This window comes from Microtus oregoni, unplaced genomic scaffold, assembly GCF_018167655.1.
Source record: "Microtus oregoni isolate MIOR12 unplaced genomic scaffold, Mior012 000053F_ref0000044, whole genome shotgun sequence".
NCBI lineage: Eukaryota > Metazoa > Chordata > Mammalia > Rodentia > Cricetidae > Microtus > Microtus oregoni.
The window spans coordinates 11,029,667-11,053,478 of record NW_024543829.1 but is presented as its reverse complement, the minus strand read 5'-3'; the positions used below and the strand labels follow the sequence as shown (position 1 = coordinate 11,053,478).

General features: G+C 43.5%; 1 protein-coding gene across 3 annotated transcripts in view; it reads left to right on the top strand.

Annotated features, from left to right (window-relative positions):
* The window catches only part of Vps13b (vacuolar protein sorting 13 homolog B), a 470,084-nt gene that overhangs the window by 412,500 nt on the left and 33,772 nt on the right, over positions 1-23,812 (top strand). For all 3 annotated transcript variants that reach the window (XM_041637454.1, XM_041637453.1, XM_041637452.1), the window contains 11 exons: positions 3,613-3,768; positions 11,006-11,269; positions 11,803-11,886; positions 12,058-12,233; positions 12,654-12,824; positions 13,514-13,715; positions 14,805-14,993; positions 16,285-16,431; positions 16,830-17,110; positions 19,138-19,265; positions 19,460-19,659. In XM_041637454.1, the coding sequence (XP_041493388.1) occupies positions 3,613-3,768; positions 11,006-11,269; positions 11,803-11,886; positions 12,058-12,233; positions 12,654-12,824; positions 13,514-13,715; positions 14,805-14,993; positions 16,285-16,431; positions 16,830-17,110; positions 19,138-19,265; positions 19,460-19,659 (1,998 nt within the window). The remainder of the gene's footprint in view (positions 1-3,612; positions 3,769-11,005; positions 11,270-11,802; positions 11,887-12,057; positions 12,234-12,653; positions 12,825-13,513; positions 13,716-14,804; positions 14,994-16,284; positions 16,432-16,829; positions 17,111-19,137; positions 19,266-19,459; positions 19,660-23,812) is intronic.

Here is a 23,812-nt window from a genome sequence, read left to right as displayed (position 1 = left end):
ATTTATTAAATTACCATTGCAGACTAAAATCCTACTGTAATGAGTTTTAAAGTTTAACAAATTAATGGCTTATAAGTTTTTGTATATTAATATATAGAAAAGTTATAGGTTTAACACATATCAATATATATCCAATTGTTTATTTCACTTGAATTGCATTTTAATATTTTACCTGCCTCAAAAATCCTTGTAATGAGTACAATGAATTATGAAAATTTTTGAAGTTGCTGGAATTTTTAATTTCTCTTTAGAACAATTATACCCTTCTCTAAATTTTAAAACACAAAAACCTCACTAATTTATTTTTGAGCCTTAAAAATCTTTGCAACAGTTTTTGAGTGAATAATGAATGTATCAGTTCCCAGAACTTTAAATGCAGCGTGCAACACTCAGTCATCCTTTCCCTTTCCTGTTTCCATGGAGTTTTTCAGGAACTCTCTCTTTAGACATGTCTGTGGGTGGTCCTCAGGGTTGATCTCCAGCTCCCCAACCACTGATTCTGTTTTATTTTGTATAGAAAAAAAAATGAGTTGAAAGCTGTATACACTCACATCTGAGATCTCCAGTAGTAAAATTACACATTCAGTCTGGCCGCCAGCACTGTGCAGGGTCCCTGGGGACCCCCAGCATTGTGGCCACACCCCCTTGCCTGCTTGCCGCCTGTAAATTGTTGTTTAAGTGTTCTGAGAGAGAATCCTGCTGAAGTTTTCCCCTCGATGGAAAATATTAAGACTCGCTGATTAGTGCAGAGAGAATGAAAAGCCTGGGTTGTTGGAGGGCAGGGGAGGAAGTGGTCAGTAAGGAAGACTTCAAAGAAAGGAAGTAAAAGAAAAGCTCCCAAGTGATAAAGGAAGACAAGAGAGCCTCCCCCACCTTGCCTTTCATCCTGATGTGTGGTTCCTGTGCCTCCACACACCGCTTGCTCTTCTGCCAGTACCATGCTCGCTGTGCTGGAGGGTCTGTGACTGCCCACTGATTCCCAAATAGATCACAGATTTCTTAGCTTCAGAAGCAGTTCCTGCTCCTCGTAGCCAACCCGTCTAACTCCCACCCCACCCTTTCCCAGCAGCTGTCACTCAGCTTTGTATGCTGCTGCCTTCCAAATCTCACACTGAACCTTTGCCATGGAGTGGACTGTGATCTTTACCAATAGAAGTGCTACCCAAACAGACCCAGCTGCCATTCTCCCCAGAGGATAGCCACTCCTGCTGCCTGCACCCCTGTGCCTCATCTCTCCCATGGTGCCTCCACAGTGCCTTTCTTACACGACCGCACATGAAGATGTGCTTGCTGGGTGACAGAAGATACCTCACTAAAATTAGTCTAACATAAATTTCATATTTATGTCTAGAAATTAAAACCCAGGTAGGAGTATTAATTCTTAAGTTAAAACGTTCAGTTCCTAGAGCAGGGAGCTTCAGTCATTGGAAACAAGACGACAACTCCCACCCTCGCCTGGTGTCTGTGGACATCTGATCACATGGGCAGCTAGTGCCAGGTCGCAGGCCTAGTGACCCCACCACGAGCAGGACAACTGGCGTGTTCCTGGGCCTTCTGAGGGCTTTCTCATGGGTGTTTTCACCTAAGAATATAATTACTTTCCTGGTAAATTCTGTGCATGCAAGTACCAGTGACAGATATTTTTAACAGTAGACCCAGAACATTGCAAATACCCAGTTGATACACATGAGGAGAACTGTCGTGTTTTCTCCCGCTTAGCTTTTCTGTGTGAACTGAATCCAAATGTATCTGAATTTTAATTATTCAAAGAAAGTGTCTATGCCAGCATTTTGAGAAGAAATAACTGCCAAGGAAAACCTAGCAGCATATTCCTCGGTGGTGCTGAGGTAATAGAAGGTGTGTGCGGGAAGGAGCAGCTCTAATTAAATTGAACTCATATGCAAATGTGCACATTCTCAATTAAAATCACATTGTATATTGGTATATTTAAAACCTTCTCTAGAGCCTTTGACATGATCAGGAAATCTAGCTTAATTTGACCGTAAGTACCTTGCTTTTTTTTTTTTTTTTGTCATTTCCAGTCACTAGTCTCCAAAGAAAACAACTTTCTTGTTTCCTATAGCTTTGTGTGGACCTCAACTTTATTCTCAGTTGCTGCTATTAAAAAAGAAAGAAAAGAAAAAATAAGAGAGAAATGATTCCAAACGCTGCAAATGTTTCTTCCCACCCCCCCCCCCCGCGCCCCCTTGTACCCAATATTTAACCATGAAGATACTCTGGTACTTTTCTGTTATAGGGTATGTGTAGGTGAGACCATATTTCCCTGAGGGGTACGGGCTCATCTGCCCCTGTGTGGAGGAAGAACTGAGGAAGGCTGTAGTAAAAGCTGGGGGACGTTGGGACATTCCAGGAGTGACTTAGATATTCTCAAAGAACGTGCTGCTGTGGTCAGCCATCGAGACACGTCTTGTAACACAGTGGCCTTGGGGAATTTTCAAACTAAAGCTGTCAAAGCTGAAATTAAAAGGAAAAATCTGCTTCCAGCAAGACTCTCATTTTGATGATAACACTGTGTGTACATTTAGGGCTTCTGTGTGGGTCCGTAGCTCTGTGGATGTTTTCAGTTTCACTTAGTCTGTAGTTGGGAGTGTTCCATGAGTTTCTCCTTGGCTTAGTTCTACTAAATAATAGGATGAAAAGTGTTGGGTTTCTATTTCATACAAATGCTTTCCTTAAACTCTCAGTTTACTTATAATTACAAAGTATATCAAACACTGCTTCTATATTTTATAAAGAAGTGCTAACTATTATATTTAATATAGATATATTGTTAAATTGATTTTTTAGGTGTTTTTTTTTTTTCAAGACAGAGTTTCTTGAAGCCTGTCCTGGAACTAGCTCTTGTAGACCAAGTTGGCCTCACAGAGATCCGCCTGCTTCTGCTTCCTAAGTACTGGGATTAAAGGTGTGTGCCACCACCGCCCAGCTGATTTTTTATGGTTTAGGTTAATGATTAATAGCCAAAATAGTAAATACCTGAGTGACCACAAAAGCACCTGTTACCACAGTCCCAGTTCTGATGGGTAAGAGACACTAGCAGATTCTGCTGTGAAAGCTACAGTTAGGATAGAATGCAAGAATAGAGGGACAAGGCATTTATCGCATATCAAAATGCTGATTTTTCTGACTTAATTCTGTAATTTCATAAGAGCTATCTTAAGTAAACTGCATCTTTTGTGTTTTATCAAAAGAAAAAAGAAGTGGTAATTTATAGTCAAAAATTGCACTATGAGCCAGACTTAGCAGAGTCTTCTGTCAGCCAAGGCCAATGTTCTTTGATCTCACAGTTAAACCTTCCTGTCCTCCAAATGAATGAAATGGCCTCTTTTCCTCCTCAAATGTTGAGCAGACCTTTGGCCATTTGATAGGACCGTTATTTTAACATGTGATCTGGAAGACAACATTGACTGCGGTACATTTGCTATTCTTAGCCTGATGATCGAGCTGGAGGTCGATGAATGGTGCAGCCTGGAAAGAAAACACATGCTGGCAACTGCAAACAGAGAGTTCTCCAGCAGCGAGACTCTCGTTTTAGGGCTAGATTTTTGTTGGCATGTTTGGCATTATGACGATTATTGTTTTTCTTTCCAGCTGTTACACATCTGTATTGAAGGCTGGGGCAACTGGCGTTGGTCAGAGCCCTTCAGTGTGGATCATGCCGGGACATTTATTAGAACGATTCAGTACAAAGGTCGAACGGCTTCCCTCATCATCAAGGTTCATCCGCTCAGCGGAGTGCAGAAACAGGTGAGTTTCCCTGCGTTTGTGCCCAGACGGCGCTGTGTAATGGACATGAATCCTATATTGTAATCAAGGAACAAGGAAGCGAAGCAACGCCTCTGTCCTGACACCATGCCCTGCTGGTCATGCTGGTGACGGTGGTGGCTCCCAACCCCATCCCTGCTGGTCATGCTGGTGATGGTGGTGGCTCTAGCCCCCTCCCTGCTGGTGATGGTGGTGGCTCCAACCCCGTCCCTGCTGGTGATGCTGGTGATGGTGGTGGCTCCAGCCCCATCCCTGCTGGTGATGGTGGTGGCTCCCAACCCCATCCCTGCTTGTGATGCTGGTGATGGTGGTGGCTCCCAACCCTGTCCCTGCTGGTGATGCTGTTGATGGTGGTGGCTCCAACCCTGTCCCTGTCTTTTATAGGAGGTGCTAACGAGCAATAAAATTTACTGACTTTAGCTCCACCTCTCTCCCGTCACCACCTGCCTTCTGGTAGAGGTGCTAATGAGCTGTGGAATAGCCAGAGGCCTCTTCTGAGTGGAGAGAGGAGAGAGCAGGGACTGGATAATCCTCCCCTCTTCTGAGTGGAGAGAGCAGGGACTGGGTAATCCTCCCCTCTTCTGAGTGGAGAGGAGAAGAGAGCAGGGACTGGCTAATCCTCTTCTGAGTGGAGAGGAGGAGAGAGCAGGGACTGGCTAATCCTCCCCTCTTCTGAGTGGAGAGAGGAGAGAGCAGGGACTGGCTAATCCTCTTCTGAGTGGAGAGAGCAGGGACTGGCTAATCCTCCCCTCTTCTGAGTGGAGAGGAGGAGAGAGCAGGGACTGGCTAATCCTCTTCTGAGTGGAGAGAGCAGGGACTGGCTAATCCTCCCCTCTTCTGAGTGGAGAGAGGAGAGAGCAGGGACTGGCTAATCCTCCCCTCTTCTGAGTGGAGAGAGGAGAGAGCAGGGACTGGGTAATCCTCTTCTGAGTGGAGAGAGCAGGGACTGGCTAATCCTCCCCTCTTCTGAGTGGAGAGGAGGAGAGAGCAGGGACTGGCTAATCCTCTTCTGAGTGGAGAGAGGAGAGAGCAGGGACTGGCTAATCCTCCCCTCTTCTGAGTGGAGAGAGCAGGGACTGGCTAATCCTCCCCTCTTCTGAGTGGAGAGGAGAAGAGAGCAGGGACTGGCTAATCCTCTTCTGAGTGGAGAGGAGGAGAGAGCAGGGACTGGCTAATCCTCCCCTCTTCTGAGTGGAGAGAGGAGAGAGCAGGGACTGGCTAATCCTCTTCTGAGTGGAGAGAGCAGGGACTGGCTAATCCTCCCCTCTTCTGAGTGGAGAGGAGGAGAGAGCAGGGACTGGCTAATCCTCTTCTGAGTGGAGAGAGGAGAGAGCAGGGACTGGGTAATCCTCCCCTCTTCTGAGTAGAGAGAGCAGGGACTGGCTAATCCTCCCCTCTTCTGAGTGGAGAGAGCAGGGACTGGCTAATCCTCTTCTGAGTGGAGAGAGGAGAGAGCAGGGAGTGGCTAATCTCCAGTGGATAACCAAGAGTTGTCCTCAGGCATGTCACATATGAATAGTCTCTCCCGTGACAGCTGAGCCACGCTCCAGCAAGCTTTGCTTCTCCTCAGAGTGAATGTTAACTGCAACAGAAGTTCACTGCAGTCTGACTCTTGGCATATAAACCTCAGCCCTCAGCACATATTTTTACGTATTTTATAAAACTTCCTTTTGGCTGTTTTTGAAGTTCTAAGACTGCAAAGGGAAAAAAGTATCTGACACTTTTTTTCTGTGTTCTTAAGATGTGAAAATGTGGTCTAAAAGATGTTTTTCAAGTATGGAGCATATGACAAAAGTAGAAAGGAAAAAAAGGGAAGTATTAAAATCTGAAAACTGGCTTTAGCACACACACAATAGCTGGGTTTCACATCCGTGTCTGCATCTGGATCGTAACAGGCAGAGTGAGCTTATTGAAGAACTGGGGACCTGGTAGGGTCAGCACCTAGTCCTGGGAAGGGCACCCTCTGCAGGAGCCACAGGGGCTCTTCTCTAGAAACAGGCGGGCAGCGACTTCGGGTTCTCGTGACTGCCGACAACAGCAGTGAAACCTAGGGGAAAGGAGCCCCCGTTAGACCATCACCCCTCAGAGTACTGACTGTCCACAACCCCAAGGATGGGACTCAGTCTGCGTTCTTAAGTTGGAAATTCATGTAAACCCTGGCCTGTTCACTACTGGCAGCAAGTTTAAGGGAATTTAGAGGCATCATTGAAAAGATAATGCTTCACTGAGTCTTTGAAAAATATGTATGTTTTTAAGAGAGGGCACTGCCAACAAACATAATCAAGTAGACAACGACATTAACATGGAGCAAAGGACATCTGCTGATATGAAGAAGAACCACAGGCTCCTGTCTGCCCTAAGAGTTCTTACGTGTTTGTACTCTCAGATGGCAAATGTGGTCACTAACAAATACATCATCCACCTTCCCATTGACTAGCATGTCCGATATCACATAGTCCTTTCTATGCTCGGCTCTACCAGCTCTCAGGAAATCCCTTATGAAACTGGATACAAAATCTTCTACCAAGCTTTACTGTTCCCCATGATTGTAAAGCATACACAGCCAGCTCACAACGTACTGTGAGGGCTCTGCAAGCAGACAACACAAAGAACAGAGCCGTACCCAGCAGGCTGTGTTTAAATAGTTGCATATATACAGATGCATAATGAAGAAAGAGGCTGTCAGTTTGAGAGTCTGGGCAGGACTTGGGAGGAAAGGAAAGGGAGAGTGATATAGTTATATTTTAATTAAAAGTGTATTTAAAGGGCTAGAGAGATGGATCAACAGTTAAGAGCACTGACTGCTCTTCCAGAGGACCTGGATTCAATTCCCAGCACCCACATGGCAGCTCACAACTGTCTATAACTCCAGTACCAGAGGATCTGACACCTTCACACAGGCATTCATGCAAGCAAAAGCACCAATGCAGATAAAAATAAAACATTTTTAAAAGTATATTTATAAATAAATAAGGAAAAAACATTCCAATATAGATGGGAAGGTCTTGGAAGCCCCAGGTTGCAACAGTATATGTACATACAAAAACAGTTAATAAAATCTTACCAGTTTTCCCTCTCTCCTCCCCTGTTCATTCCACTCATACACACAGCAATATTTTAATTTTTTTCTTTGGATTTCATTTATTTTGCCATGATAATTTAGTGTTCAGAAATGGTGGTGTTATGATACATCCAAAATACAGAATTTTTTCAAGTGGTTGAAGTTAGGAAGAAAGGAAGTAGTCAAGTTTCTGGGAGCTTTGCCTCTGCTCGTCTTGGCCTCTGTCCTTCTCTCCCACCTGGATTTAGAAGGCTGCAATAGGCAGCAGCTGCCTAATTCCAGAGGATCCTGGATGCAGGTCCCTGGTGTGCTGTAAACAGACTGATCTGCCTCTGGACAGCAGAGAGCTGGCCAGAACTCTCTTTAGCGTTGATACTTGGTCCGTCTTTCTTACATCACTTCTCACAAGTGAATAGAGACTGACCTGTACACAGTTTCCCAGGACCTTTGTGTGCTGTGCAACTACTGTTGTGCCCACATTTGCTTCTGAGTTTCCTGTTTGTTCACTAAAGCTCGAACGCACGTCTTCGTGCATCTCCGCACATGCACTTCTAATCACAGTTAAGATATCATCTTCCAGTGCATCTGGCGCTGCGGAGCTGCTCTTTCATATTGCTGTTCTTCTTGGCACTGATCGAATGCGAGCTCTGAACCTGCTAAGTGAAGTCACATGTAGAAGTCTTCAGTGCACATCCTTGTGGCTTTGGGGAAAGCAGGCAATTAGTGTGAGGCCTGGAAACGTGCATTAAAGAGAAGCTGCATTTAAAGAAATTAGGTAGCTGTCTTCAACTGGTAAATTAATCTTGAAATTGTAGCCATGATTTGCAAAATAGAAGCACTGTGAGTTGACCAGTTTGAAGAGAAGCAGACAAAGCTCTCCTGAGCCCTGTTGCCTGTGAGAGCACCCTGCCAGTGACTGGCCATTTTGGATTTTCCCTCCCTGGCCATTTTTAAGGATTTTCCCTTTTATCAAATTTGAAAGCCTATTTAAAGGGCTTTTTACTTTAAAATGAAACTATAAAAATGTACCAAGAGGATCTTTGTCTTTAAAAGAATTGTGTCCCAGATGGTTACAAAGGTAGTTTGGTTTCTGTGAGAGAGCCAAATTCTTTCTCCATCTCCTCAGCTGCAAGGGTTGTGAAATAAGCTCATGCATACATATTGCAGGCCTGGCTATATTAAGAGTAAGCCGTTTAGATACTGCCTTGGAATTTTCAAATATCTATTTAAACTAGGCACTACTATGGCATCATAAGGCTTACTACCGGGAGTGCCTACTAATCCCTAGCGTGTGTTATAAGAAAAACTTGCCTGCTAATTTAGGACTCACAGTTGAGTTTTATGGTTTGTTTTTGTGAAGGTATAGTTCTAAAAGATGGCTAGCATATCTAGGGGAAGTGACAGTGAAGAGCAGCTTGTTTCCCAACTGTGCTCCTACAGAAATGGAAACAAACAGTTGTGAAGAAAATGCTAGGGGTTGGAGAGATGGCCAAGGCCTAAGAGTGCTAACGACTTCCGCTTCAGTGGGTAGAGGCCTCTGTCCTCCAGTGTGATCCGCACACACTGCACATCAGTGGAGTGCTACAAAAAGGTCGTTTAATATTTGGTCTCTCCTTCTAGGAGGCTTGTCCTGGATAGATAATAATTCACTCCAATGCAGTTATTCATGGGGCTGGAGAGATGACTTAGCAGTTAGGGACATGTCCTGCTCTGCCAAGGGCCTGAGTTTGGTTCCCAGCACCCACAATGGGTGACTCACAGCTGCCTGTAACTTCATTCCTGCGCACATGGCAAACACACACACACACTCATAAATAAAAATTAATTAAAAATAGTTATTCGTGTTTATTCATATAAATAGTGGTACATTGAAATCATAGTCACAGTGTGCTATCAATGACAGGAAATGTATTAACTTTCAAGGTTACTTACACCTTGATGTTATAAGTTATGCCTTTTAATCTTCATAGCAAGATGATAAGGCAGACTCTGTTATTTTGTTATGCTCCTCACCAGGAGGAGGAAGACAAGCCAGTGTTAGTTAACTCAGCATCTCAGTGCTGATTCTACTTCCCTGCTTCTTTCTGTATTTGAGTTCCTAGTCTCAACATGGCTACACAATCTGCATGTCCTCTTATAAGACATCATGACAGACTTTCTGAGTCCCAGAGATTACCTCCTTTACCATTGAAGAGTGAGATCTTCACATTAAAAACACAGTTCCATGTTTTCCCTAGGCGTTGACAACAGGAGAAAGGAGTTACCTGAGTTCAGCTGAGGGCCAAGAAAGGTGCCTGGGCTGCCTTTGATACCTACGCCAACTTGAAGTGTCTAATAGCAAGGGAAAGAAAGACATGCTTTTGAGATGAGCAGGGAGCCAATGGTGCTTGTCAAGTTTGTAAAATCTGAGTTGACGAGTAGGTACTAGTTTTCTAAGACACATGTGTATTGGGGTTATCTTCAGTATCGACCATGGAACACATTCTGTGAGAGCCACGTAGCAAGCTACTCAGTATTTGCATACTTGCATTTTCTTCTTCTCAGGGAATCATACTGGCACCTACTTTATAAGAATTAAAATTTGTGAAAATAATTTATATTAAGTTAGGGTTCTCTGACAAAACAGAGCCAATATAGTGTGGAGGATTGATTGATTGATTGATTGATTATAAATCAGTTCCCGTTACTATGGAAACAGAAGTCCCAAGATCTGCAGCCAGCAAGTTAAAGAGTCGATGTGTAGTTTCAGTCAGTCCCTGAGGTCCGAGATGCAGAGCTGCCAAAGATAGCAAGTATTTCCATCCGCGTGAAATGTCTGGAAAAGGTCAGTGCCTTGCTCAGTCAGCAAGTGCGCAACCTGGTGCTTGGCCCTGCCACATTGGCCAGAGGGTGCCCTTTCCTGGAGGTCCGCCAAGTCACATGGTGGTGTTGTCCAGAAATGCCGGGGATAATTAACATCTGACTAGATTTCATGGTCCAGTCAAGTTGATATATGAAAACTGGTTATCTTAGACCTGTAGTAATAATGTGTAGGAGTTATTGATACTATTTTATAATCTAGAAATATCACAATAAGTGATACAGTTATATTAGAGTCTGGAGTTATAGCTCAGGATAGCACACTAGACTAGGATGTATGAAGCCCAGGGTTCAAGCTCTAATACTACAAAAAAGAAGGAAGTCCTGTTTTCCTTAGTAATAGTAAATATTCATATTGCAGAAGGATCTGCTTTCTATTTTTTTTGTTTTTGTTTTTTTTTTTTTTTTTGGTTTTTCGAGACAGGGTTTCTCTGTGGTTTTGGAGCCTGTCCTGGAACTAGCTCTTGTAGACCAGGCTGGCCTCGAACTCACAGAGATCCGCCTGCCTCTGCCTCCCGAGTGCTGGGATTAAAGGCGTGCGCCACCACCGCCCGGCTAGGATCTGCTTTCTAAAATATTAACTATGTAAGAGTAAGTTTCATAATATCTTTCTAATTTCAATCAGCTTAGAAAATATTTCTTACTACCTCCTATGGCCTATACTCTCAGCTGTGTGTAAAATTAGATAATCCATGGATTAAATGGAAACTTCTATTGTTTATTTTTAAGGTTGTATAGTTCTATGATGTAGAAAAACAAAATGTAATTCTGTATTTCAATCAAAGCTCATTTGTATTAGTTCCCACCGAGATCTGTTAATAGATAAGATGAGTTCTTGGAAAGAGCCTGAGGATCACAGTGAGGATGGCACGGCCACTCTCGTGTGACAGAGCTGAGTGCTGGCTCTCAACTCCTGCACCCACTGTCAGTACCAGCCCCAGTCCCGAGACATGACAGAAGGACTTGGTATAGGCTCGCCTTTATACCGGGGCACCCTTCTCCTCCAGCCCTTGCCTAACTGTCAGGTAAACTACGCATCGGCATGCTCTCACAACTTTATCTCAGTCATCTCGCAAGAGCCTGACTACTTCCAGCTGTTCCGGTCTATGTGTGTGTCTCCTCTTGGAGTATCACCAACTCTGTTTGATCAGAACGAAGCTCGTGTCTTCGTTAAAGACTCCTTTCCCTGCCTTACTTCATTGTACTGCACAGCATCGGATCTCCCTGAAGGAATACATTTTTCTGGTTAATGACATCCAAATGGATTAATCGTTTGTGTACTTACATATTATCTTTTAGATTATCATCTGTGGAAGACAGATCATCTGTAGTTATTTGTCTCAGAGCATAGAGCTGAAAGTTGTTCAGCATTATATTGGTCAAGATGGACAAGCTGTAGTCCGAGAACACTTGGATTGCCTCGCAGCCAAACAGAAATTGCCTTCATACATATTAGAAAACAGTGAACTGACGGAGTTGTGTGTGAAGGCCAAAGGAGATGAAGACTGGTCGAGAGATGTGTGCCTGGAGCCCAAAGCCTCTGAGTACAGCACTGTCATCCAGGTATGCAAGGTGTTGACTTAAGAGGGTGACTTTAAGAGCAGAAGTGAGCTGGGCATGGTGGTGCACGTCTTTAATCCTAGCACTCAGGAAGCAGAGGTAGGAGGATCTATGTGAATTCGAGGACAGCCAGGGCTACACAGAGAAACCCTGTCTCAGAAAAGAGCAGAAATGTGGAGATGTTCTCAGTGTGTGCCTCGCTCGTAGTCCTTGCTCTGTAGTACAGTCACAGCTGTGTGTGCATACGTGAAATCTGGAAAAGCATAGAAAGGCTGTGGCGGGTGCTTCAGGCAGCTGGCTCCCTGTCAGTTCCTCCCAGTCCATCTTGTATGACTCTCCATGCACAGACTCCTGCCCCTCTGTGGAAAGGACCCCTTTGTCTCCCCACATTCCGTCTATGCCATTATGAAGTCTGGTTAGTTGGTTTTCTTTAACTGCAAACTTCTTTCATCATCTAAGCTGATACTCTCTGACTTATTTTGCTTCATTATCAAGCCGTTTAGAATCTAATAGGGCATTTCCTTTCTCCTGTGCAGGTTCCTTCCTCAAACAGTTCCATTATTTATGTGTGGTGCACAGTTTTGACTTTGGAACCCAACTCTCAAGTTCAGCAGCGAATGGTGAGTGCTTTCCCATCCTGAAATATGGTGTGCAACTCTGACCTTTCCTATTCGCAGATAAATAAGGTCAGAGTGACCCAGGGAAGAGATTTATTACAAGTTTGTTCAGCATCAAACAGCTGGAATACTGCAGCAAAGCAAATATGAAAGTTGTTCTTTTTATTTTTATAGATTGTGTTCAGCCCTCTTTTTATCATGAGGAGTCATCTACCAGACCCTATAATCATACATTTGGAGAAAAGAAGTCTGGGCTTGAGTGAAACACAGATGATTCCAGGAAGAGGGCAGGAAAATCCGCTGCAGAACGTGGAGCCTGACCTCGCACATCACCTGACGTTTCAAGCGCGGTATGAGCAGAGTGGGTTGCTGAGGAAGAACGGCTGAAAAGTGGCCTTGCACTATTTCGGCTGCATGGATGCTTATGTTTTTGTCTGAGAAGAGCATTACTTTAAAACTGCTCTTCCTCATCCATAGGCTTAGAATTTGGCCTTTTTAATTTAGCTTATAAATAACCAAGTGGAATCATTAAAATGTAATTTACTTAGATTTTATTGACATGTTTCTGCAGAGAAGAATGGATGACAAAGATCTCACCCAAGTATGGGCAGATGGGAGGCGAGCCAGGGCCCAAATCATCTAATAAGTGTCATAAATCTCTAACTCCTCATGAAACAATGTATCAATCTAAGTACATTTATAATTAGATTCTTTCAGTAAATTATAGATCACTTAGAAATCTGATAATGTTTCTTCTTTCCATTTTGTAGAGAAGACTACGATCCCTCAGACTGTGCTGTTCCCATATCAACAGCCCTCATTAAGCAAATAACCACTAAGATAGAACCTGGAGGCACAGTTAACCAGATGCTTGATGAGTTCTATGGGCCAGGACAGTCCCACGAACCCACTTGGCCTTATAATAAGAAGGATTCGGACAGGTAATAGTCATCATTAATTTTCTGCATGTACTTCTAAACATTAAGAAATAACCAATCACAACAGTACTAGCTGTGCTACTCAGATTTGTTGTTGCTGAGACACAATACCTGAGTAAAACACCTTGCAGGAGGAAAGATTTATTTGTCTCACAGCTTTGGAGGTCTCAGTCCACTAGAGTAGGGAGGGAGCACAGAGCAGGGCCCAGAGCAGAGCAGCTCCGTCATGGCAGAGGGAGCACAGAAAGAGGGTCTCTGCTGTTCGTTTTCTCTGTCTTGTTTTTTATTCCCTCTTGGCCCCAGCCTATTGGATGGTGCCTCTCCCATTCAGAATTAATCCTCTCTTGAAACATCTTCATCAGCATACCCAGAGGTGTGCTTTGATGGGATTCTCATATATACTTCTCAGTCGAGCCAAGTTTATAGCTTGATTAGCCATTATGCCAGATATAATAAATGCCGCAGAGAAGATCATTCGCAAGCATCTGTCAGAGTCAGATGGCATCTAGTTTGGTTTCGCCTTATAGATATCTGTACTCATAAGGTGCTTTCTCCTGCTGGCAAATGCAGCCCTGGGTGAGCGGTGTGCAGAGGTATTCTGCAGGAGCATTGTGTGTCTGCAATGCTTCCACATACTTCATAAATCTGAGCTCATCGTATTTCAGTGAGTCACTTGGATGTGTTTGGAGCAGGAATGAACAGCTGAGTCAGTGGGACAGCCCAATGCGAGTGAAGCTGTCGGCCTGGAAACCATACATTAGAACCCTTCTGATAGAACTGCTGCCCTGGGCTCTGCTCATCAACCAGTCCAAGTGGGACCTCTGGCTGTTTGAAGGAGAGAAGATTGTTCTGCAGGTTCCTGCTGGCAATATTATCATTCCTCCTAATTTTCAGGTAATATAACTTGAAACTAGCATATTCTTTTTCCTCAATAGCTAGATTTTATTCTTAATTTATACGTATGATCTTAACAGGATAAATCACTTGTGGAAAACAGACCTGGTACTGCACACATAAAGAGTATGGAATGTTCTCTGATATTTAAACACTTTTCAAATGTGTTTGTGCTCATCAGCAGTGCTACCATGAATTGTTACATCTGATAACACGTGCTACTTACATTCTCCTTCCCATTCCACACAGGATACTTGACAAGCACTAACCACTAAGTCCTTTTTCTGTTCCAACTGGGACTTGGATGTCCACAGTTGTGAACGTTCACTTGTTGATGATAACACCGCAGATCATTAGTGACACAGGGTAGAAATGCTAACCAGGAAATAAATTCCACAAAATGATTTCATATTCTGACACCAGAGAACTGATTTTAGAAAACCAACCCATTTCAAGAAGAAATATGTGTTTGTAAGGAAATCTTCCTTTGGAGTTCCACTTATAAACATCTTTATTCAATTGTATATCTCCTGCTTCTTAAAGCAATCAGATGCCATCACCTTATGGAACTGGAATGTTAGCCCGTATGGACCTAATGTTACATGTTATTCTGATGTCAAATGAGATGAAACCTCACAGTCTTTAAGTCTTTGAAATTCATGGGATAGTCACAGCTTGAGTTTGGTTTTTCTCTTTTCCATGAACTTAAATTTCATTGTGAACCAAAAAGGGTATTGGAAACTCAAAATAAAATACATATTGTTGTTACAAAAAAAAAGTACAAAGGGACTGTTTGGTTGTGTTATTAAATGTATTGTATACTTTTGTTTTTTGTTTTGGGTTGGATTGGGTCGATTTTTCGAAACATGGTTTCTCTGTGTATCCCTGGCTGTCCTGGAACTCTGTAGATCAGGCTGGCCTTGAACTCAGAATCCGCCTGCCTCTTCCATCCAAAAGCTGGGACCTTTTAAAGTCATGCATCACCTCTGCCCGGCTTTGTGTACTATTTTCTTTTAATCCTGTAGATTAATTCCTGAAGTAAAATATGAAAAAAATAATAACAATAAAATTGAGGCTTTATTTTTCCAGGAAGCTTTTCAGATAGGAATTTACTGGGCAAACACAAACACTGTGCACAAGTCAGTAGCAATTAAACTGGTCCATGATGTGACATCCCCAAAGTGGAAAGATGGCGGGAATGGTGAGGTGGTGACCCTGGATGAGGATGCGTTTGTCGACGCTGAAATCAGACTCGGCGCTTTCCCAGGACCTCAGAAGGCAAGTCCGTGTGGATGTGTTGCAGGGGCATGACTGCCACTCTCTTAGTACATCTGCCTCCTGGTGTTATTCATTGTAAATCATACTTGTCCTACACTTCTGGTTTACAGTGGGTTTTTCCCCCTGGTAATAAAGCTGGGTTATGTCGTTTATCCAGTAACTGCTCCATTTCAGAACTCGCACATGATTGATGGTATGGGGAGTGGACTTAGTCCCAAATGTTCACGAACTACATTTGGCCTCCTCCTTCAGAACAGGAAGTGGGATGTCTAGTGCTGTGAGCAGGAAAGGGCACCCTGACCAGAGTGATAAATCTGATTCTTGGGGCTGCGGAGATGTCTCAGAAATTAAGAGCACTGGCTGCTCTTCTAGAGGTCTTGAGTTCCATTCCCAGCAACCACATGGTGGCTCACAGCCATCTACATTGAGATCTGGTGCCCTCTTCTGGCCTGCAGGCACACATGGAGGGGAGAATGTTGCATAACAATAAATAAATAAATAAATAAATAAATAAATCTGATTCTCTTGTGGAATTAATGTCATAAGAAGAAATTATATTATTCAATGCATGATTGTAAGAAGTTTATTGGTTCGTTGAGAGTTACATACCATATGTTCTGACCAGATTCACCCCTACTTCCATACCCGCCAACTTTGTGTTCTTAAAAAAAAAATCAAGACCAATTTGTGCGACCCAAATATTATTATTTGATATGTGGATTGAGGACATCTTGGAAGGGGTGGGAGGAGCTGTGTTCTCTAGAGAACCCACACACTCTCTCCCAACAATTAACAGTTGCCAATAGTTCCACTGCTAGGAATTCCATACCCAGCTCCTGTCTCTGCCAGAATTTGGCCTGGCTTGACTCGCTCAGATCTTGAGTGTGCTGTCACAGCTGCCACGTTCATATGTGCAGCTGCCCTGCACTGTGTGCATGCTTCCAGCTCCTACACGCTAGCCACACCCTCTTCTGCAGTGATCCCTGAGCCAGGGAGGTGGCACAGTACACACATTCCCTGCCATCTCTCTGTGCCTTGTACATCTGCTGCAAACAGAATGCTGTTGAGTTCTCCCCACAAAGGTAAAATTGGTCCTGAACTGGGCAGATCCATATGTCAAACAACCCTTCAGGAATAGCTGAGGCTAGGTGCGGTGGCCCACACCTGCAATTCCAGCCCTTGAGAGACATAGAGGCATGGGATAGCTTGGGCAATAGTAAAGACTCTGTCAGGAAGTCTTCGTGTGTGTGTTTGTGGTGTAAAAACTGCTCCCTCCTTGCTTCTCCCACAGCTGTGTCAGTTCTGTGTCTCCTCCATGGTGCAGCATGGCATACAGATCATTCAGATTGAAGATAAGACTACAGTAATTAATAATACACCATACCAAATGCTTTATAAGCCACAGTTGTCCGTCTCCAACCCCTATTCTGGAAAGGAGGTAAGCAATCCACAGTGCGGTTGTTCTCTGTGATTCTATCAATTCACTATAAATAGACTCAACTTTTTTTTAGCCTGGGACAAAGAAAAAGCTAACAATAAATATAGAAATCCTGTTATTTCTGCTGGATTTGAGACCAGCAATGGCAAGTTGAAGTTGCCACAGTGAGAAGTAAGCAGGATGCTGCAGCAGCCCTGAACAGTGCTGAGCAGCTTGCCGCAGCAGCGTCTGCTCAGTGGCACCAGCGTGGTCCTGATGCTGTTCTCCATGACCCACCACACGGTAGTGGCTCTTGAGTGTGAGTGTGAACACGGCAGGGCCCGAGTGGAAGCAGAACGACTGGCACACCTTGTCCCCTCTGCTGCCATAGTGAGCATGCTCCTCTGTCTTCTTTCCAGCATTTCCATGTTCCAGACACCGCTACTTTCAGCATTAGTCCAGGTGGAGAGCACTCTGAGATGAAATCCAGCTCCCTGCCTTGCTGGGACTTCATGCCTGATATGGGGCCATCATTGGACACAGCCGTGCTTCAGAAACAGATACTGCTGGGCTTTTCTCCTGCACCAGGTGCCGACAGCTCGCAGTGCTGGAGCCTGCCAGCTGTCATTAGACGAGAGTTTCCCAGACAGAGTGTAGCAGTGCCCTGTGGAACCTTGAGGGAAAATGGATTCTGCACCAGGTATTTTACACGAGTGTCAATGCTCTGTGCCTGTCATTGTTGCTGCTCCTCAAGAGGCCAGGATAGCAGTGTTTCCGTGTGTAATTCTAGGTTCTCTTTCATCTTTAATGACTTTTAGACATTGGATACCGTTGAACAAAGGACATGATCACAAGCAGGTTGTCCGCTTAGAAGATTTTTTCCCCGTTTGCACCATATGCTGCAGAGAGGGCTGGGAAATGGTGGTGTACCCAAGTGCATTGATGTATGGCAATCGTTTTAGGAGCTCTTGCTCTCTGGAGAATGATAAGAAATGAAGGAAAAATGAAGAAAGTCAAGTTGAAACATTTTTCTTTTCCAATATTTTACTTTTACTTCAAAATGGAATTTTTCACAAAAGACATTTAGAGAGATAATAACACAGATAAACACAGGCCAAGGAATAGGCTGTGCTGTGGTTGTTCCTGCACGCAAGCTGTTCCAATTGCAGATTACCAACTGTGCAAATAACAACCACAGAATTGGGTCAGAGACATGTAATGGTTTGTTCGCACTGGACATGTATCTTGTGGTTGTTTCATATCAGGGTCTTTTTCCCAGCTCTCAGGCATAACTTGCTGTGGTGTATACAACCACAAAAGAAAATGTGCTCTGACCTAGTGAGAGGTGCCTTCTTCTCAGGGTCCTGCTTTGTGTACTCTGAAGTTTAAACCATCCCAATATTTTAGATGTGTGAAGAGATTTGTAATAGCCATTTTAAAGATTACAGACTAACAGAAGATCTCCATAATGGCCAGAGCCTGTTCCCTCCACACAGCCTTTCTCCTTTAATGTCACAAAGACCCTGATTGAAAAGTATTTTCACCCCTAGTCCTGTGAGGATGGTTGTTTTTGTTTGGTTTTAGATAACATTAAGCATGTTGGGTTCTCTTAAAAAGTTTGGTTTGTGAATTATTTTTAAATGGAAAGTCAAAATTTTTCACATGTGGACATTAGGTTTAAATTTGCTAAGACTCACAGTATAAATTAATCTTATGTGTAAATAATAAAGTAAGTAAGTTAAAAATATGAACATATAGTCCCAGCCCTGGCTTCTATGGCCCAGAAGAAAATTGTCCAAAACTGGCTTGCCCAGGTACTTCAGAGTAACTGGAAGTGGCTTCCTGGTCCATGTGAAGACTTCACTCTGAACGGAAGTGTGCTCTGTTCTCTCGTCTCCTCACTCGTCCCCTCGGTCTAGCAGTGGACATGTGGTAGCATGCTGACTGCACTTTGACCAAATGCCAGTGCACAGCTGAGGAAAGTTCCAGGGGAGGACTCCCTGCAGATGCGAAGGGTTTTCATCATCATAAGCTAAGAGCTGCATTTAGCAAATTACCTAATTTCCTTAATTTTGATCATTAGCGTAGTGCATCAGAGAGAATGTTTCCTCCTGTTAAGACATAAATACCATGTTAATCTGCAGGACACTGGTGGGTCTCTCCTCATGATAGCGTTCTCTCTCCTTGTGCGGCCACTTAGAAACAGGAGTCCCAGCTTGCTCCAGTGAAAATGCAGGTCCTGTGAAGTACGGGCATTCCGTGCTGACTGACAGCGTACAGATGAGTCTGCCTACCTTTAGAATGGAAAACAGTGCAAATGCACAAATTATCAAGAAATTTCTAACAGAGTAAAAATTAAAATGGCCCAGCTCTTTCTTTACCAAACTCTTTTGCTGAGGAAGAAAGTGCTGTACTTGAAGAGTGTAAGGCAGGCACAGAGGGAACTGGGGTGACAAGCAAGGTTAGCACACGGCCGGCAATTGTCTGTCTTGATGATAGTGTCGTGGAGGGTTTAATTTAAAATCATTTTTCACATTTTTGAATATTTTATAATAAACGCATATTACTACTACTATAAAATTAGTAAGCCTACTTCATGTCCATCAACTATTAAATGAGGGACAGGCTCGTTTTCTGGAAACACACCTGCCCTCTGAGCACGCACAAGTAAACGGGGACCAGGAAGAAGCCATGTCCCCGTGAACCGTGCTGTCTGCTCTGTTCCAGGGCAATAGCACTGACGTATCAGGAACACTCTGGAGTCACTTACCTGACCCTCTCAGAAGACCCCAGCCCTCGAGTAATTTTCCACAACAGATGTCCGGTGACGATGCTCGTCAAGGAGAACATCAGAGGTGCGTGTCACAGCCCTGACGTGGGGCCGCAGAAGACATGGGTGTTTGGGGGATGTTGATTTAGTCGATACCTGTGGTCCTCTACAGAATACTTCCCATGTTGTCAGTCGCTGCTTCCACATTGTTTGATGTCCCTAAGTCTTTGTCCTTAAGACAAAGGTCTACATGGGCCCTTATTTTTAAAAATCTTTCAGATATTCCAAAGTTTGAGGTTTATTGCAAAAAAATTCCTTCTGAGAGCTCCGTTCATCATGAGCTGTATCACCAGATTATCAGTTACCCAGACTGCAAGACCAAAGACACACTTCCCAGCCTCCTGTTAAGACTGGAGTCGACAGGAGATATGACAGCCGAGTGGAGTGACGCTGTCGACGTCAACAGTCAAGGGACTCAGGTCAGTGACTACTCTTTCTAAACACGGCCCGCTTCCTCCTCCTCTCCCTCCCTCCTTCCTTCCATATGTATTGTGTGTGTATTGTGTGTATGTGGGCACGCACATGTGAAGGTCAGAGGACAGTCTGTGAATCAGTTCTGTCCGTCCTCCAGATGGCTGGCAGTGCAGTCCATCAGGTAAAGCCCTTGCTGCAAACCCTGATGACTTTAGTTTAATCCCTAAGACACATGGGTATAAAGAGAACCACCCCAGGGAGGGGGAGGGAAATGGGAGGTGGTGGCGAGGAAGAGGCAGAAATCTTTAATAAATAAATAAATAAAAATAATAATTAAAAAAAAAAGAGAACCACCTCCCAGGTTGTTTGTCCTCTGACCTACACACACCCACACAACACATAAATAAGTAAACAAACAAATACATGTTGCACTGAACTTGTCTCAGTGCAAGGGTACTTGTTTATACATCTTTATATCTTCGTCAGGTCCTAAATTCTTAAATACCAGGTACATGAGGGAAGCCCATGGTAAAGTGAATCCATCTCACATCTAATACCTGTCAAAAATAAAATTACAGACTTCTTTATATGGGAAGTATGCTTATACTTTCTTATAGGTCTTTCACGTTAGTTATTATTTACAAAACTTGCAAAATATATATGGACTTCTTCATAGGACAGCTCAGCTGTCCCAGTTTTCAGATGATTAGAGTTTGGATTTTAGATCAGTTCCTTCTTTTGAAAGCAAGCCAATTTAAAAACTGTGCTAGTAATCTATAAAAACTCCGTAAATATGTTTTTAGGCTTCAGCAATAAAATGTCTTACCTTACTCTAAGTGTTCCTGGTATTATTTTTATTGAAATTGACACTTGAAACTAGCATTTCTTCTCTGTTTTGCTTAAAATTTGAATACTGTTTTCTGTCACCATGATAAAATACCTAAGAAAATCAGCTTAAATGGAAAAGATTTATTTTGGCTCATGGTTTCAGAGCTTTTAGTTTCGGCCGGTTCTGTTCTTAGATCAAGACAGGATTAGGGCACAAGAATATGGCAGAGGAAAGCCTCTCACCTATAGGTGCAGCAAGCATGGAAGGGGAACAGACCAGAACAAAATATATCCCTGCCATGCCCTTCATCCAGCTAGGAGCCACTTGCTAGCAGTCTGTCCAGCTGTGAACTAGGAATGGCTGACTCCGTGATGACGTGAGCTGAGCCCCCTCATGATCCACTCACCTTCCCAGCATCACCAGCTGGAGACCCAGCCTTAGTACTTGTGCCTCTGGGCCTTTTACATCCAAGCCATAGCACTGACTAGCTAACTTCAGAGCTTCCCATCATTCCAAACAGAAACTGCAATCTTCCCATCCCCTGCCGTAGTAGCCTCTATTCTGCTTTCTGTCTCTCGATTTGTCCACTCTAAGCATCTCAGAGAAGGAAGTATTTGTTCTCAGTGCCTGGTTTATTTCATTGAATATGTTGTCTTAAAGGCTTATGTGTGTTATAGGATTTATCAGAACATCATTGCTTTTTATGACTGAATAAATTCGTGCTTATACTTTCTTATAGGTCTTTCACATTAGTTATTATTTACAAAAGCTTGCAAAATATGACCTGTTACAATAGCTATAAATGTGTGCTAAAGTATAAACAATAATAATAATAGTAATCATTTAATAGCCACTCTACATCTAATGCAGTGCTGAGTGCCCTCACTCTTCAAGCTTTAAAACAGACAAGCAAGTTATGACTCGTCCTAGCCGTGGGAGGGGAGCCCTCCAACAGTAGCATGACCTAAAGCCCATGCATTTAAAGAGTGCACCCGGCCCTGCCTAGCTCCAGCATGTACTGCCTGTGCTGGTCTTCATTTGGACATCCTCATGGACGTTCTTTCTCCTGTCAGGAGTCCGGAGAACCCCTTGACAGTCTCCTGCCTCCATCTTTGGGCCCTCTGTGGGTTTGTATAGCATTTATAATTTTAATTGAACTTCTCTTTTCTTTAAGCATTAACCATCCATCTTAATCCTCTATGTGATATTTATTCAACTTGAATGAAAAAAATATCAAAGACAGTTCTGTAATATAAATACAAACCATTGAGATGTCATTTTTGTTTCAAAGAAGACACTACACTCACTAGTTTATTCAATATCAAATTGTCCGTAGGTATTCTTACTAAAATTTTTGTCTTTTTTATATATTTCATACATGTGTATCATATACTTTGATTGAGTGATTGTCTTCCTGAGTCTGGTTTATTTTATCTAATTTGATAATGTCCAGTTTCATTCATTTTCCTGAAGGTGACATAATTTAGTTCTTTATATTTAAATAATATGCCATTATGGGGATATATCTTGATAGAGAGAAAGATAGATGATAGATAGATAGATAGATAGATAGATAGATAGATAGATAGATAACGGACGATAGGTGATAGACAGTTTTAGATATATGTAATGTTTTCTTTATCCATTAATCTGTTGATACCCACCTAAGTGTACTTAGATGATTTCCTATCACATCCCCATGCCTATCCTCAGCCTTTAGCCCAGTGCCTGTAAGCACACTGAGATCTTAATAAGTTAATGACCAAATGAATAGGTTGAATAAGAAGCAATAGTTATCAAAAGTCTGTGTATAGACCACAAGAGTCTCAGGTGTGACCTGCAAGCATAGAGCACCAGATGGTGACAGGAAGGCCCTCAGCGAGAGACTGACAAGGTGCAAACCAAAAGCCAGAGTAAGACAGTAGAGAGAGTTGCAGGCTGGGAGTGGGCAGAAGGCCCTAGGACACAGGAGGCAAGAATGTGGATGACCATAAAGTGTGGTCAGGGTGGTGCGGCTCTTCATGACAGGAGAGGAGCAAGTCGGGGATCTTAGAAGAGACAAACCCAAGGAGCAAGAGAAAAATTCCACTCACCAGAGGGGAAAGAGGCAGGAGGAGGCACAGGAGTAGCTGGAGCCATATAGAGGTGGGAGGCTGGGAGTGGACTAGAGTTTCTGGAGCAGATAATGAATGGTCTGCTAAGGGAGAGAAGAGCAGTAGCTGTGAAAAAAGATGGTGGCCTGACTAGGGAATTCTTTACAATAGGCATGCTGCCTGCCAGACAGTATTTTGGGAGTTCCTATTCACTTGAAATTCCTCAGCCTTTTGTACTGGGAACACTTCAAAGCTCAGGAGAGGTGCTCTTTCTGACACCTTGTCACCTGTGGGGCAGGACCCATGGAGGCTCATGTTCCCATTCATCTTTTAGGAGCTGAGTGCCATATGTCCTGCAGACTGGCACACTTCCTCCTCTTCTCAATCATACCCAGGCAGATAAACCCCTGGGGGAGAAGCAGCCTTGGTAAGCCTGGTAGTCAATGGTATGTTGAAAAAGCCAAAGCAATATGCAGAAAGCACATAAAAGTTACCATAACTAGCCTGCTCCATCTAGTACAAATACTGGGCTTATGGTATGTACCAGACACTAAGTTAGCATAACTAGCCTGCTCCATCTAGTACAAACTCTGGGCTTATGGTATGTACCAGACACTAAGCTTAGTGCTGAGGCCCATGCTGTCCAGTGCGCATGTGAAAGAGATGTCGTTAGGAAGAACAAACAGCTGTATTATTCCAAACTCTCGTAGTGCTGTGAAGACAGGAAACCGGTGTCTTCACGGGACGCTGGGGCTGGGAGTGCCTCTGGACAAGGACCTGCCTGCCCTCTGCACCTTCAAGGCTAGAGAGGCAGGGATAAGACAGGAGGGTAGGAGAATTTTCTGAGCAGAAAGAACATGTTTGAAGCTTCAGAGCTCAGATTGGAGCATAATCCTCTTAGGTCACTAAATGCCAAGGTGGCTATGATGCGAAGTGAAAGAAACAGCGAAACCAGAGGGCTCAGGACATTTAGAACTTGGTCCGATCATGTGTGATCTTACAAAGACTGGAACTCAGTATAATCGGAGTATTATAATAATACATTGTTTATGCAAAGCCATTTCTTTTCTATCTCTGTGCATGTATGTGCATATGGGTGCATGCAAGTACAACATACATGTGGAAGTTGGAGTTCTTACCTTCTCCTTTGTTTGAGGTTGTCTCTTCCCCCTTCCATCTCGCTATAGGAGCATGGAGATTCACATATGTGCTCAGGATCGAAACTCAAGTCCTCAC